General features: G+C 37.3%; 1 protein-coding gene across 3 annotated transcripts in view; it reads right to left on the bottom strand.

Moving 5' to 3' along the window:
* Positions 1-17,494, bottom strand: part of dnah5 (dynein, axonemal, heavy chain 5) — a 187,907-nt gene that overhangs the window by 157,381 nt on the left and 13,032 nt on the right. For 2 of the 3 annotated variants that reach the window (XM_077207318.1, XM_077207325.1), the window contains exons 2-16: positions 13,700-13,834; positions 13,461-13,545; positions 12,802-12,941; positions 12,076-12,294; positions 11,053-11,190; positions 10,721-10,897; positions 10,334-10,447; positions 9,755-9,862; positions 9,552-9,674; positions 4,104-4,319; positions 3,456-3,482; positions 1,971-2,078; positions 1,801-1,886; positions 1,129-1,450; positions 619-825 (exon numbers count right to left, since the gene is read on the bottom strand). In XM_077207318.1, coding sequence (XP_077063433.1) covers positions 619-825; positions 1,129-1,450; positions 1,801-1,886; positions 1,971-2,078; positions 3,456-3,482; positions 4,104-4,319; positions 9,552-9,674; positions 9,755-9,862; positions 10,334-10,447; positions 10,721-10,897; positions 11,053-11,190; positions 12,076-12,294; positions 12,802-12,941; positions 13,461-13,545; positions 13,700-13,834 — 2,205 coding nt within the window. The remainder of the gene's footprint in view (positions 1-618; positions 826-1,128; positions 1,451-1,800; positions 1,887-1,970; positions 2,079-3,455; positions 3,483-4,103; positions 4,320-9,551; positions 9,675-9,754; positions 9,863-10,333; positions 10,448-10,720; positions 10,898-11,052; positions 11,191-12,075; positions 12,295-12,801; positions 12,942-13,460; positions 13,546-13,699; positions 13,835-17,494) is intronic. The other variant, XM_077207312.1, reaches the window with a different exon arrangement.

The raw sequence follows: 17,494 nt of genomic DNA on the forward strand, positions 1-17,494 counted from the left end.
TATTAAAGACAAAAAATAAAACCTCTGAAACAAATTTAAAAAATAAAAATATATAATACAAACATATTAATACAAACCATAATAGTATCTTAATGATACAAGAATAACACCGGGTATGTGTATGTGCATTGATCGATGTTTATTTGTGAATAAATCTAAATTAAAAAAGAGTGTGTCTCTTCAGAATACTTGAATTAAATCGCTTCATTCGTTTGAATTACCTTTACAATGTTTTTATGAATTTAAGTTTAATTCAATGGATGGACAAAATTAAGACGATATTAAAAATATCTTCATTGTGTTCCAAAACTGAAAGAAGTCTTATGTGTTTGGAGTGATATGAGAGTGAGTAAATAATTACAGAATTTTCAATTTTGTACGAACTATCCCTTTAAGGCTGAGGAATAGTGCACCGTAGTTGTCTATGCTATGGCTTTGAATAGGCAATTAATCGTGTACAACATTTATTTTCTATAATGGGATGATATGTTTTCTGAAGGGAATTCATCCTGAGATAATCCTGGCTGATTTTGTCACTAATTCATAGAAGCAAAAGTACAAAAGAGTGGACGTAGTGCATTGTGTTGTACAACAAGGATACATATACAACATAGATACCTGAAGTTTATTGTAGTTCTTTTTGAAAACATCCTTTTTCCGCTGCAAGATGGCTACAAAGGGTGGAATCTCAAGTCCCATTCCTAGCATGCAGTCTGTCTCTCGAATCTGGGTCAGGATCTGGGGGTCAAAGTTCACATGCAGCTCCCCAGTTTCTGGACTCTTGACCAGTAGAGAGGCTTGCAGCCCCAATTTAACTGCTTCAGTCTATAGAAAGATATATAAATATGATTGGTCGTTATGTTAAAACATAAAGATTAAACTTTAATTAACTGAATTAGTGTACTTCTTAAAAGCTGATCAGAATTGATTTCTATCAATAAAATATTTAAAAAAAATGATATAATCTAAAAAGGGAAGAAAAGTAAATGTATAAACATTTACAGGATAAGAAAATTACATTTTCAAAGGCATCAATAAGGGAAAGTAAGACATAAGCAAAGAGCCAAAAAAGCAAAAGCAAGTACGCTAGTCAACAGTACCTTACTTTGAATTAACAAGACAACTGACCTGTGCCATCCAGCTCTGATGATAAAGCACCTCAAACTCCAGCAAGACCTTGGCAACCCGATTGTAATTTCGAATGATGGGCTTGGCATCAGGGGTGCTGAGTATCCCGGGCAGCTGCTGGAAAAGATCCATGGGCTCCTGGATGCGGCTGTAAAGCTGCCGAGCCCACATGATCTTCCCTGCGATCGGAGGGAGGTCTGGAGCAATGGGGGGTTCTGTCTTCTGTTTGGTGTAAATTCGAGAGATCATCTCAATGTCCCTGCCAAAGTTTTGCAGGATCTTCTGGTACTTCTCACTGATGCCCAAGTCTGGGATGCCAAGCCTGGTGAATATGAAAAAAGAAGAAAAAAGAAAGGAAAAAATGAGTCAGCAATTGTGTCATCATGTTTTCCACAAAACATATTAACCAACGCGACCATTTTCAACTGAGATAATAATAAGAACTGTTTCTTAATCCAACTCAAAATGCGAAGGATCATGGGATTCCTTTGCAATCAGAGGAATAAGTTGCATTTTAAAATGTATTACAAAAGAAAACAGTTATTTAAAATTGCAATAAAATTGAACAATATTACTGTCAATTTGATTAAATAAGTGCAGCAACAGAATTAAAAATAAAATAAAAATGGTACCAACCCCAAATTTTTTAATATATATAAAATAAGATATTACCTTTCAAATTTCTTGAGCACATATAAAGCCCGCTCAGTATTTTGAATTTTGTCAAAGGTGTTGTCCATGAAAGTTTTCAGTTGGGTCTAGAAATAAATATTTAAGAGCATAAGGAATCGTTTTAAACAGATTCAAATAAATAAGAATTACAAAACTAAAAACATACTTACATGTAGTTCACTAGTTTGTTTACAAAATTCATCATAGTCCTGATCAAAGTCAATCCTTCTTTGGTCCAGGAAATTGTATTGTTTTTTCTTCATGGTCAACACAATGGCCTGGACATACATTAGTAATTAGTAATATTAGTAATAACAAAGAAACAAACAGCTGTCAGCTGATGTATACATGCACTCAGTAAAAAAAAAAAAAAAAAAAACATTGGCCAAGGCAAAAATGGCACAAAAAAAAGTGCTTTTTTAATGGTCTTAACCATTTAGTCACAAATCACTGATTGGGAAATTAGTAAGAATTGCACAAATACTGTAGATAAAGTAACTTGACACGGAATAGCCTTCCCCAACTTCCCCAAAGCAGACAGCTTTTTACAAAAGGGAAAAGAGTCAGTGTTGTTCCACTCAATGTTAATGGCTCAATTGAAAAATGTCTCCTAGGTCGTTTGAGTTTAATGTGAGACCAAATATTCACTATATTGTTAAAGTGTATACACTATATAGAATATAGTTATATACACCCCCCCCTAAAAATAACTATAAAAGTAGTCTTCTTAAGCCATGTCATAGTGTGAGACACATGAAAGCCATAGCAGATGGGCATTGTTGATGTCAAATGTAGCACAATTGTATACTGATTGACATATATAGAGGGCACAATTTTCAAAAAAGACTTCTAGACTACTTTTATGGTGCCGTAATGGAAATTTATAGTTCATGGAATATGCTTTCCTTACCAAGGAAAGAGCAGCATGAGTCTTCCTGAAAATGTCTTCTGTGTTCCTCAAAATAATTGAAGTTGTATGGACTTAGAATAATATGAGAATAAGTAGGCCTAAATGGTGACAGACTATTCATTTTTGAGTGAAGTATTCCTGTAATGGCTCTTGCTAAAACAACCAGTAGATCTTTACCAAAAGCATTCCCAGTTGGAAAGATAAATATTCAGTCGTTTACTACAACAACATTCAGCTGTGTATACAAGAACACCTTAAACACCCAGAGGAGCAGTTTGTTGTAAAATATTAATTGACTACTACAGACTGTCAACTTTCACAAAGAACAGGAGTTAGCAATAGATCTCTATCAGCTTTTGTTCAATTATTCAGTTATCCTGGAGCATGGAGCCCTGTGGGTTTGAACTTTGTTTCCATGGACACAAAAAAATGAGAGTGAATAAATAAACTTGTGACTGGAAATAAGAGATGCAATGAATTTTAATGGACTCACAGTACGACAATACTAGGTTAAAGCTACATGTAACAGTTGCCCTTTCATGCAAATCCAGGACCAGCATGCCAGCCAAAATCACAGAATTTCATCATTATAAAAAAATAACCACAATACTGATGTCAGATCATTGTGAAAGGGCAGTTTCTACTTTTAAGTTCAAGTTATGGCTTTAGTTCCCAACCCATGCTGGTTAACAGTTCATAATGAGACATGCACTATATTAAAAATAAGTTATTCCTTTACAGTTACCTCCCATTTTGTCTGCATATCTGCAGTCTGTCCACAAGAGGCAGCAGAGAGAACAAATACCACTTAAGTTAACAATGCTAATTACAGTAAAAGACAATGCTTATATATTGAATCAAACTTGATCACAATTTATGTTTTTTGTTTTGTTTTGTTTTTTATGAGAAGCAGTTATTTATCCTTAAGTGTATATTCTTCCCATACTGGAAATCTGGATTAAGTTCATTCTAAATTATTATGGAATTACATAGATGTAATCATTGAGAACTACAGCAATGGCAAATTAGTCAAAAGTGTCTCACTTTAACAATATTCACCCTAGGAGACTTAAACATCACCATTATGAACAGCACATTACAATCATCCTAATAAAGTCTAATTATACCCCCTATTGTGTATAATATAGTTCTTGGGAATACAGTGGCTGCTCAGAATGAGGTGTTTGGCTATCTTTAATTAAATCTCAGGTTATACAGTTCGTTTAGTTCACTGACAAATGACTCATCCAAATTCAACATTTATATGCCATTAAAGAAGACAACCTATCCTTAATTCAGTAATTACTGTACACTATTTTCTGGGTATGTTCTTTTGTCTTCGTTGCAAACCTAAAAATAGACAATACTGATTACTACGTCATAGTCATGATACCTGAAATCTGGTTGCCATGGTTTCCAGTCCCTCAATTTTGGAGTCCTGCAGGGCATTGTAGGTGGTAATGGTGTTAAACATGTTAAGGATTTTGTTCATCCGTCGCTGAAACGTGTCAAACTTCCCAAAGATGTACATCTCGCTAAAGTCAAACTGGCGCTCCGATGGATTCTCCTCTAGCTTCTGCTTGGTTTTTTGGAAATACTTCTGGTATTCCTGAAATAATGAACACAAATATTTGTGTTTCAATTTTATTCATGTAGACACTTTTTTTCTAAAACAATCAATAAATTCAATATATCAATATTTTCAACTACTTTTACATTACCCAAATCCCAAAAGAAAATTAATCACTACTTTTGAGTAACTTATTTGTGTTCCCTTTCAAATACTACTCTCAATGCTGCGCTGAGTTAGCGCTATGGGAAAACATGTCAGGAGATGTGTGTCTCTGCGTTCACGGCCCAGCTCTGATAATGGCAAGCATGAGCTCTGCTTTGAGTATTTGAGCATGGCGATGTGAGCACTCTGAGTTGATCTCTGTAAAAGTGCTTTGCGCTCATCTCGCATATCGCCAGTCGGTTGGCTGAGGTATTAAATAGCAAAATAGCCATCCGACCGCTCCTCCCGTGATGAAAAAGCACATGAGAAGTTGCTTGAGGTGGTTACTCGTGGAGTGGACCAGATTACAGCTAGACTGGCCACAAGAGAAATAGCAAACACTCTAAGTTAGAGCAGATTTCTGTCCTCTGGCCAGGGGGAGGGCTCCCCTTCTTCAAGGACCTTCATGAGAGTAAACTCGAAATGTTTAATATTCAGTTGTTTCCTGCCGTTCCCCAGGACATGGGATATTTAACATTCCCCCTTCAAGACGTAATATCACATTGTGTCACACAAAGTTCCGTCCCAAGACATTGTGTCACCAGATGCTGCGTCAAAATGATTGCCCCTTTCGGAGAAGTTGGCAGTGTGGAAACTACTGCCAAACATATCTCCTTGGGCTTTGAGAAGCGTAGCGAAAGGCTAGATAATAATTTTTTAGCGCACCGTCCTCCCCATTTCAACGCTGTGGTCTCCACTACCATGAAACCGGAACAAGCGCAAACATGTTCCCCTCCCAGACAGACAGTCAGGTTATTACAGCCACTATTTCCTGGTTTCCAAAAAATATGGGGGATTGCGTTCTCGGAACATTCAAAATGTTTAAAGTCAAAATAATTGTGTCTCAAATTCAACACAAACATTGATTTGTCACAATCGACCTCAAGGACACATATTTTTATAGAGAAATTCTGCCACAACACAGGAATTTCCTGAGTTTTGCTTTCAGGGACCAATAACGGGTTCTTCCATTTGGCCTAGCCTTGTCATCCTACGCATACACAACATGGATTCAGCTCTGGCTCTGTTGTGACTCCAGGGCATCCGCATTTTAAATAACATAGACAACTGGCTGATTTTGTCCCAGTCTCAAGAGCTTACACTTCGACGTCGATGTCGTCCTTGCTCATCTTGTATCTCTGGGGTTGCGATTCAACTTAAATGTCATGACCTTGTAAAGCCAATACAACTCTGTAACTTTATTTTGCAAAGTTACCAGAAATGGACATTAGATAGACGTAATACCTATACCTAGAAAATAGTCCAACCTCAAAATGGATGATTTCGACTTTTAGATTTAAAATCTTAAAGGTGCTCAAAGCGATGTCACGCGTTTTTTAGGCCAAAACATTTTTTGTCTCATACAACAAACATCTCCTCACTATCTGCTAGCTGCCTGTCCCCTGAACACACTGTAAAAAAACACGGTCTCTGCAGACACCCCAGGCTCCACAAACGGCAACAAAAACAAACTGGGCTTACCCGCACCACGAAACATAACAACTGTTCCAGCCAACGACCGATAAGAAGGGTTTGGGGGTAACGTTTGGGGGGTTACTGCGCGGATGAGGAGGAGGGAGGGTCTAGCTATAGCCTTCGTTTTGTTTGACAATACTTTAAACGTCAACAAGAAGTGATGTCACCCGACATCGCTTAAGAGCACCTTTAATAAACTAAAAAATAAACAAGGGTCTTGCCTCTTATTCATGGCACCTTGTTGGCCAACCAGCATTTGGTTCTCAGAGATAATATCCCTCCTCCACGGCTCGCCCTCTGCGATTCCAAACAGGAATTTTATATTTGGATGTTCATGTTACTCCAGGCTCACATCCCAAGCTAATGTCTGAGGCTTTTATCGTGTTTGTGTTACACACTACACAACCTTGAGGGGTCCAGACACTTTCAGTGCGGTGGCGTTGGTATTCTCGTTCCCATAGCGCTAACTCAGCGCAGAATTTAGAGTTACTCAGGTTCCTTGATTGTAAACCTGTTCCCTACTGGGCCGTTAGGACCCACACAGACCAGAGGGTGAGCACCCCCTGCTGGCCTCACTAACACCCTTTCCAGCAGCAACCTAGTTTTCCCAGGAGGTCTCCCATCCAGGTACTGACCAGGCTCAACCATGCTTAGCTTCTGTGGGCAACCAGTCTTGGGCTACAGGTTGAAATGGCTGCTGGCAATAACTGTTTTGTCAATACAATAACTGCTGGCAATAACTGTTTTGTTAATAACCCTTTGTTGAATCGACTTTCAGTGGGTGGGGATACAAAAATGCAGAAGTACAGTTTTTAAGAAAGCCCTGGAAGCTGTCAAAATTCTTTAAGTGACAAATAAATGTGAATTCCTTTGTCCAGATAACATGGAGAATGAGTAAAAACTGTTCCTTTGCAAATATTATCGATATTGTGACAATACAACGCAGGTTGAAAATCTGCAAAGTTACACTTGAAGGGCCCAATCATACATCTGGCGCAAAGCGGCGCCAGACACGACGCAAGTGTTTTTTGCTAGTTTCAGCCCGATGCAGTTATAATTTTCACGCCCTGCACCATGTTGTTTAAATAGAAAATGCATTTGCACCCATTTTTACACCCATGGACGTGCTGGTCTGAAAATAAGGTTTGTTCAGGCGCATTGTTGGCGTGTTGCTATTTTGAGGCAACTGAAATAGACTGCGACATTGACCAACAAAAACCTGGTCTAAAGTCAATGGTGCAGTATTTTTTTTGTTATTTAAAGGGCGCATTAGTAATATATGCCTATAGGCGGTAACACAATGCGCGTACACTCTGCTTATCATCAGCCCTGTGAAGGCCTCATGGACACCTCAACAAATTCGTCTCCATACCGGCGTGATGATGACTCCGACCTCCAACCAGATGGATCTGAATAAATATTGTGTGTTCTAATCCAATCTGACTTCTGACCTGTAATGCTGCCTGAATCATAATCATACACTGTTCGTTCGTTGGCCAGAGGATAACTGGCCCCCAACTGAGCCTGGTTTCTCCCAAGGTTTTTTTTTCCATTCTGTCACCTGACGGAGTTTTGGTTCCTTGCCACTGTCGTTCCTTGCCATTGGCTTTTTGGTTGCTTCGTTGGAGACATTTAATATTCAACAATAATATTGATCTGCCTTACTTCAGGTGGACGATGACACAATTTTCTTCTAGAAACAAACTTTGTTGTATTATTTTCATGTTATCACTGTGAAGCTGCTTTGATACAATCTGTATTGTGAAAAGCACTATATAAATAAAGGTGACTTGACTTGACTTGACTTATTACACACACAGGGACGCACATCAGTTGTAAATGATTACAATGTAGAAGATTATTATTGTGTACATAAAGATTGTAATGTCTAGTTTTGGTTATTGTTTCACGTATCTTGTCACAGTCGCATCACGGTCTTGTCATGTGATTTTACTTGCCATCATGTCTAGTGCTTCCCTTGTCTTATGTGTCATGTTCTGATTGGTTCATTTGATTCATTGTGCACAGGTCTGTCTTGTTCAGTCATTAGTCTTGCGTTTAATTAAGCCCTCATGTTTGCCCTGTGTCCTTGTCAAGTAGTGTTACATGTAACCACGGTTGGTAAGAGCGACATCCATGTTCTTGTTTTTGAAGCCATGCTTGCCACGCCAAGTCATTGTTTTATGTTTGATCTTGTTTTGAGTGTAATTAAACTGTACTTGGGTTCTGCAAACTTGCCTCCAGTGGACTTAATCTTTCAAAGATATGGTAGAATCCGGCTTGTCCCGTAGATGGTCTGCTTGCACGCTTTAACCTTGCGCACAAGCTGATCCGTTTCCTCGTTAGAGAATCATTCACTCTTTCCGCTTGCAAATTCCGCCAGGTAAATAGCAATCCGCCATGGCGCGAGCGCAACTGGCTTTTAAAGGGAATGGGAAAGGAGATTCTGATTGCTTATTACACGTTACGCCCAAAACACACCCATTACTTATTAAGAGAATAGGGACAACCATTTTAGACCATGCGCCAGGCACACCGACCATTTTTCCCGTCATTAAACTAGCAAAAAAGGGTTGCGGACATGACCTAAGTGCACTTGCGCGGTGCGCTTAAAATGTTAAAATAGGGCCCCATGTGTTGTGCTCAAAAGCAGTGTTCAGCAGATGAACAAAAAAGCAAATGAAGCAAACCACTGTAATGTGCAGCTTGCATTTGTTAAAGTACTTTTATAGTAGAAAAAATTAAAATAAAGTTTATTAAGATGTTTAAATCTAGAAGTGAAAATCATCCATTTTAAATTGGGATGAGGTAGGATTTTGAGGTACTATTTTCCTAGGTATAATGTCTCTCATGTCCATTTCTGGTAACTTTGCAAATAAATTCACAGAGTTTATTGGCTTTACAAGGTCATGACACTGAAGTTGAAAGCTAAAATAGCTATACATAACAATAGCTATACTTAACATCACACTAGTCTTACATTAGCACATATAGACCTTTTTTCACAAACAGGGTTTAGATTAAGCCAGGATTAAACCTTAGTTCAATTAGGACATTTAAGTAGATTTTATAAATGTGCCTTATAAAAAAAAAAATAAAAAAAAACATTTATGCATCTTGAGACAAAACAATGGCAGTGACATATTTTAAGATCTCTCAATGCAAGTTGCTTTCAGTTAAAACAGCTCACACATAAATGTTAGTCTGGTACTAGGCTTAAGCCTTGTCTTTGCAACCAGAAGATAATGTTTAAGTCATCTGGCTTATGTGTTCTTCTTGTGTTTATCTTTCCCTACAATGGATGAACATCAGAGCTTTAAAGCTTAGCAAAATCTGTCTCTTGGTAAAATGGGATAGACAGATGTAGAAGAAGAAAGATATGAATGAAGGTTAAGTGTCATGTTCAAAGCCAGGCTTGCTTAGCAGATGAGCTCATAGTGCCGCAAGAGCTGTTTTTTTGTTTTTTTTGTCATCTTTTGACAAATCACATTAAAGGCCAAGGGAAATGTGACACATTTTGATTTTTAAAAATGCTGTGGTATCTGGACCTTGATCAGTAAGCACATCATCCAGCTAAATGTCACATTGTACCTGATTCAAGCGAATGGCAGCTTTGAGTTTCTCAGACACCACTTCCTGCGGCTGATCCCATATGGTTGCTGAGCCATTATTTGTGATATAGGCCTTACAGGCGGTGATCATTTGATTTGTAACCTAAGGAGAAAGATAATATTTCCAGTTTAAAGTATTATGTCTTTGAAATTAAATTAACGTGGTTGTCAGCTCAATCTTACCTTGACAAAAAGGGAGGTGATCTTCTCTGAGGTGTTGTAGTAACGAGAGATGCTATGGATCATACGGATTGCATTTATGAGCCCAGGAATAGCTTCTACCATGGACACCTACATAAAGATCCACCAAGAACACAGATAATATCACAGGGTGTAATAAACTCTTTATCATAAACTCTTTATAAACTAGTTACTGTATAACACACATAAATACAATCTTGGTTGGCCCATTTTTTTTATAACCGTGTCGTTTATTTAAAGTGCATTTTTATATTGGTCTAATCGAAAATCATGGTTTCATGTTTAAACCTGTTTTGTTCAGTTTGCCAAAAATAAAATAAAAACATTAATAAAAAGAGAATAAATAAAACAAACAAAATGTTTTAATAGTTGATCATTTTTGCTTGTTGATGTGCAGGATGTACTGCTAGCTTTACTGACTGCATAAGTTATTTTGGGTTTAATTAATTTGTCTGGTGGATTATTTTGTTGTTGTTAGTAAGGTATTTTGAAATTGTCAAAAGTTTTCATGTTTAGAAATCATGTTTTCAAATTTAGTAACCGTAGCAGAACAAGCCTTACAGGGTTGCTGTTGTACAGCGGGTCACAGAACTTCTCAAGGCTGTACAGGTATTTCACATTGTCTTTGGCCTCATTTGCTGCATCAGTGATCCTGATGTCTAGTTCTCGCCAAACCTGGAGAGACAAAGAATTAAGGGGTGAAAATTAAACCTCAAAAAAAGTTAGGTAAAAAGGTTAAAAAAGAGATCAATAAAAGGACTGAAAATGAAAAAAGTAGTTTTTCAGGTAAAAAGGGACATTTACCTCATCATTTCAAGAAAATGCAATTATAAAACACATATTTACATTTACATTTATGTGACAATATACATGTCCAAGCTACTGTCTCTTTCACCCAGAAGCAAATTACTATTTTCAACTGTCTGATAATATAAACCATTAAATAACCTTAATTAGTTTGGACTTGGCTATAATAAGAACCCCCAGCACAGCTTTGACCTCGGGGCTCTTTAACTGGTCAAGAAGGTAGTTAAAACGGGACATGCGTTTCTTCCAGTGGTCAAGCTCTGCACGGGGGCCCAGGTCATCTGCCTCTTTCCTTAGCTGGTCACTCTCTGCAAGGACCTTCAGAGCACAAGGCAGTGTGGTTGAAAAGTGAATACAACATATAAAGACATCACAAAGGAGTTAAAACTTTGAAGAAGATTTAACTTTCATAATTTCAATAAAACCAATGTATATAATAAATGCTATACAACAAACTAAAATGCATTTAAAACCTTTTCAATCTGTTTGATCCAGGTTTTCATGCAGGCTTCCATCTTCTCCAGAGCCTCTGTGCTGTTGGCCACAGCTGTGTAATCTGAAGGACCTTTCAACGTCTTCAAGTCAAACGTTTCACATTCTTGGAGGTTTACCTAGAATATCAAACCGTTTTCACAGATGTTACTTTAGGCTGGAGATGTTTCAGGACATGCGGTGTTAAATGAATGTTTGAATGATTTCTGATGACATTGAAGACTAGAGTAATGGCTGCTGAATATTCAGCTTTGCCATCATGGCATCATTTAAAAAATTTTGCCAAAATTTTTTATCATTCATTAGCTGGATAAAATCATTCTGAAAGTGATTCCAGTGATTCCACAGATTGCCTCTGTGCCATTATCATCATAGTTGTGGTGTGAACTCTGCTATATATTTATTGTTATCTTTATAGTTATCCTCCTTGGTGTGAACAGGACTTTAAGCTTATCACTACCCCCAGACCTAACATTACCCATAATCTATCCCTAAAATCAGAGGGAAATGATAGGTGAATAACACTAACCTGGAAGCCTTAGCCTAAACAAACTGTAAACTTGTCCCTCAAATCTGATTGGTTGATTATGATGTTGTTCCAGGATCAACAAAGCTGTTGATCCAGGAACATGTTGTTGTTGAAATCATGTTCACCAAGACAAAAGATTGCAGTAACTAAATAAAGTCACAGTAGTATCATGTTAGCACAAATCCTTTTAAAAGAACCCAAAACATTATTTTAAAATGATCTACCCCTCTCTACGCCACTTTCCAAGATCTTATAAATCCGGGAAAAGGATCTTGATGGCTGAAAGCTTAAAAGAGTTTAAAAATAGCTTCACATTTCCAATATGTTATCTGCCTGACCAAATCTACCATACAATTCATTTCTGAGAATCCATGGATCAATATAAAACTAGAATGGAGTGTGTGTGCAATCCGTGAGTGTGTTTATGTTATTGTAAAAGTGCGCCTCTCTCTTTGTCCTTTTGTATTTGTGAGACCTTTTCCTGGAGGCTCTCCTGTGCCCCAGCTAACACAGAGACAAAGCTGTCCAGGGAGCTAATGAAGTCTTGTTTGACAGCCTGAGCCTGCGGGCTTGCTAGCTCTCCCCAGCCGTGGTTCATCTTCCTCAGAGTGGGGATGAAGATCTCTGACAGCAGCTGCTCCACGCTCTTCAGCAGACCAACACCTGTGGTGTCCAACATGTTGAAGTTCACATCCTATAAGAGCAAACAGAGGCAAAAGGATGAACACATACACAAGAGACTTGTGTTGTTGTTGTTTCGATGACATATAAGACCAAACATCAAGGCATGTTTACTACATGATTTTGTAATTTCAGCTGTATGACAATAAATAGGTATTTGTTGAATACAGTCGGGATTATTTTAAAATCTCCATGTGGAACCGATAGTTTATGTTTTTTTTAAACTAGCTACTTTTCATGCTAGTTTAATTTTTGTTAGATGATATTCTAACATTACTATAATATTTCTGGTTAAAAAAAAAAACCTTTTGTGCCTCTAATGCTTTAAAAAAAGTCATAAGAATCCACTGTCTACCCATATGGTATGGTATGTACTAAATAATACTAATGACTTAAGCAAGAACTATGTGAAGAGAAAAGAAAAAAAGCCCTTGTTATTGACATGGTTAACAGATGGTGAGATTTTTCTGGGGAAACCTTAGGGGCTGCTTTTCAGACATTTTATCTTGTTTCTCTTTACCCTGTGGATATTCTCTGATGTGATAGGCTTGGAGGTGTTTGCCCGGGTGAAAAATACACAACTGCCAGTGAGGGCCACATCTGTGCCTTCAGTCACGAAGACCTTCGCTTTCTTACTGCGAGTCACTGAGGAGGATACAGCTACCAAACAAAGACACAAAGACAACTCGATCATTGCTGAAATCTTTTTGCATGTAAGGTTTGGGCGCAGTGTTATAGAGTCTAATGAGAATCATCATTGAGAATATTGACAATAACAAACAAACAAACAATTAAACAACTGCATTTTTTTTCATTCATTGGTTCAATGGAATAATGTGCCTGTGGCGACATTTCTGCAAAACAATATTACATTGCTTCTAGCATATTTTGGAACACTTTTAATGTGAAATATCCAGTGAGTAGCCTTAATAACTTGAGTTTAGTTTTATCTGGAACAGTTGAACGTAAATATGGCGTCTTATTACGTAGAATGTCATTTTAGGTGGAAACTGCAGTGATCCAGAGATATAGTTACGTTTTTTGGAGTTCTACAAAAATGTAGGTATAGGCACTTTTTTTCAATGAGCAAATAGGTTGATTTATTTTTAAAATTACTTTTTTGAATTTGGGGTGAATTATGACATGGACATTATTGTGAGATTCGCATGCTTTACTAACCTGTATCCACGGGCCCTGTGTCTTGGTAGTATAAAATGAGGTGAGGAAGGCCATCAACAGCAAAGAACTGCTCCATCCGCTCAATCTGAAAGATCAGACATAATATTGTTCAAAAACTTGAAGTAAAACTTGAGTAATCACTATACTAACAAATGCTAGCAATCTGTGACTTCCTGACTATAAAATGTGAAGAACATTCTCTTCAAAATCTTGAAGTATGTATGTGGAATATTGTTAACCTGTGTGCCCTCCAGTATAGCATCTTCAACTTCAGCCTTCTCCAGATCCACACAAGAGGACACAATGCTGAGAACATAGTCATGTCTGCTGTCCAGCTGTGCTCTCTTGGCCTCACGCTCTTCCTTCAGCTTTTGCTGTGTGATAAGAAGATGCAAACAATTTAAGGCCCGTTCACACCAAGCACGATAACTATAAAGATAACGATAAAGATATAATTCTAAAAATCGTTCTCCATATTAAAAAAAAACAGAGTTCACACCACAACTATAACGATAAAGATATGAGGAAGTTGGAACGATATCGTTGGGATCACTTTCAGAACGATTTTTATCCTGCTGTCTAACGATAAAACACTGACAGCCAATCAGAATCCATTCTAATTTAAAGGTCTCGCGCATTTAAAATGGAAGATGACATAGCAGAGAAGTTAATCGTCGAGGTACAAAAAAATCCTCCACTGTTTGACAAGTCAACCCCCCTTTTCAAGGATACGTTAAAAAAGATGGATATATGGAAAGCAATCGGTCGTATCCTGGGAATAAATGGTGAGAAGTATTAACGATGAGATATTATGCAGTCTAGCATAGTGTAACAAAATTACCTCAGGTAACGTTAGGCTATCCAGCGCTAGTTTTGACAACATTGCTGAAGTTGCAGTGAAAAAGGCGTTGTGTACATAAAAGTGTTGACTAGGCGATGTTTTTATGCCATCATTGACTTCGTCAGCTAAATTCACAGTTAGATTAGATCGATTACACTAGACTTGCTTGATTTACTGTTTAGATGCGCTCGGGACATAGCATGCTGGCTGAGGACATCTGCTGGCAAAGACGTGTAAAGGCAATAAGAACAGCAAAAAACATATTCAATGACATGTTGTAAACAACAATTATAACAAAATGTAATCTATAACATCAGTCAATAACATTAAAGCTATTGTAGTACGTTTTTCTGAATGAAACTGTTGTTGATTCATTCGAAAATAAGAACAATTTGTCTTCAAAAGACGACAACTCTCTAATCAGAGTGACGGATTCTCCCAACTCCTCTCGTCTTTTAAGGATATCGTGTACCCAAAAATGCCTGTTTTTCTTTTTGCTGTTTTTTTGTAACGTAAAGCGGCAGCAGGTCATCCATTTTCGCTACTTTGAAACCGCAGCGTGGGCGCGCGCGTGCTTAGAATAAAAAGACCGTTGTCGCTTGTTGGTGTTATCTTTATCGTTATCTTTATAACGTTAGTTATCGTGCTTGGTGTGAACGGGCCTTTACAGTCACCATTTGACCATTTATGAAATTCTGTTATATATGGTTTATTAACCTCCAATAGATTTAGTAGGACACTGTAGTACTGTAGAAGTATTTTTGATTTATTGTGAAACATGAAACCTCAAACTGGGTAAAACATTTATTACATAAAATGGAATAAAGATCCATGGCATTGACCAAGTTTTATGTGTGATAGTAATGACGTTTTTTTTTCTCTTTCTAGAGAGAAAAACAGTTTGGTAATCCGAACTAAACCTGAAATGAACAAATTAACCAGAAATAAAATCTGTGATCTGTGATCTTCAATCTGACTGGAAAAGACTGCTCCTCTGTCCCTTTTTTATTATTATGATTATTTCCATGACACCAAATGTAAACTGAAAAATCTAAGGAATTGTTTTAAAGGATAGTAATGACAGCAAAATTGGGGACAGTGATACTTTGTTCACAAAAATGTAAAATGAATGAAAGAAAAATTTTTTAGTGATAATGGAAAGTATCACTTTCATAATACTGATTTTGACAGCTGATTTTGGAGCTGAAAAGTCTAAACGGAATAAATAAATATTTAAAATTTAGAAAAGTAAAATTTCCAGCAACACTTTATTTTACAGCGTCCTTGTTACCAAAGTAATATACATATATTAGTTACTAACTAAATAACATAAATACATTAGTTACTAACTTAGGGGCCGCTAACACGACACCGCTCTAACAGAAAACCCTTAACCCCGCTCATTTGCACAACAACAGTGCCTGGTGGCTTGAGAACGCACACCTTGAACTAGGTTCCGAGGTGTAAGCCTTAAATAATTTTGAAAAAAAGTTTATCTCTGCACAAACTTCAAAAACGCAAACCAGTGAAAATGCTGACGGCGTGCACATGCGTATTACGTGTTTAGTCTATAGGTATGCGCGTTTGAATATATATGTGCGCAAGCGTTTAGTCTTTCTTTACAAATTGACCTCAACAAATTACTTGTCTGGTCTTAAAAATTCTAGTACAGAATTATTTATCGCTTCCACGTAGTCATGTGAACTGGAATTATTTTGACAACATTTTATCTGTACAGAGGTAAAGGGAAGGGAAGGAGGCTGCGTTGTCGTCGTTTCCAGATGCAGGTCCTTCATCAGATCTGGATACGGCCTGGATCCGGCAGACTGCGGTAAATCTCGGTATAAACAGAGAGACTAATTTAAGCATAGACTCCATCCTTCCTATGATGTAACGAGTACATCAGGATTTATGGGAAGTGTTCCTGGTTCCAGCTGACCTAATCTATGCAGCCTAACATTGAATTATAGAAGTATAGTAAGTAACTATAAAGTGTTATGTGTTTGCTAGGTCAAAGAGATGTGTTTTTAGTCTAGATTTGAACTGACAGACTGTGTCTGCTTCCTGGACAATGTTAGGAAGACTATTCCAAAGTTTTGCTGCTAAATAGGAAAATGATCTACCGCCAGCAGTCGATTTTATATTCTTTTATATTTTATATTATAAACTGGCCGGAATCTTGAGATCGCAATAGATGTGAAGGACTATAATGCGTTAAGAGCTCGCTCAAGTACTGGGGAGCTAAACCATTTAGTACTTTTTAAGTAATCAGCCATATTTTAAAATGTATGCAGTGTTTAATAGGAAGCCAATGCAGTGTTGACAGAACCGGGCTAATAACAATAGCAGTACAATAATCTAGCCTTGATGAACGCATGAACTAACTGTTCCGCATTTGTAATTGAGAGAATATGACATAATTTAGATATATTTTTAAGATGGAAAAATGCGGTTACTAGAAACGGCTTTCAAATGAAAGATTGGTATCAAAGAGCACACCCAGGTTCCTAACTGACAAAGAAGACTTGACAGAGCACCCATCAAGTGTTAGACAGTATTCTAGGTTATTAAGTGAGGAAGTTTTTTGACCAATAATTTTCCGAATTAAATCGTAGGAAATTACTAGTCATCCAGTTTTTTTTTTATATCAGCTATGCATTCCATTTTGTAAAATGGTAAGTTTCGTCAGGGCGTGAAGAAATATAGAGCTGAGGATCATCAGCATAACAGTGAAAGCTAATTCCATGTTTCCTAATGATATCTCCTAAAGGTAGCATGTACAGAGTGAACAGCAGCGGTCCTAGTACTGAGCCTTGTTGGTACTCCATACTGAACTTTTGATCGATAAGACATCTCTTCATTTACTGCTACAAACTGATAACGGTCAGATAAATATGATTTAAACCATGCTAATGCAATTCCACTAATGCCAACATAATTTTGGAGTCTATTTAAAATAATGATGTGGTCAATAGTATCAAATGCAGCAATAATATCGAGTTACACTAATAGAGAGCTACAACCACGATCACAAATAATTTGTGACTCTAATAAGAGCTGTCTCAGTACTACGACACAGTCTAAATCCTGACTGGGAATCATCACAGATACCATTTCTTTCTAAAAAGGAACATAGTTTTGAGGATACTGCCTTTTCTAGTATCTTTGACAGAAAAGGTACATTCGATATCGG

Source organism: Siphateles boraxobius, unplaced genomic scaffold (genome assembly GCF_051911475.1).
Source record: "Siphateles boraxobius isolate OS27281-9 unplaced genomic scaffold, OSU_SipBor_1 12, whole genome shotgun sequence".
NCBI lineage: Eukaryota > Metazoa > Chordata > Actinopteri > Cypriniformes > Leuciscidae > Siphateles > Siphateles boraxobius.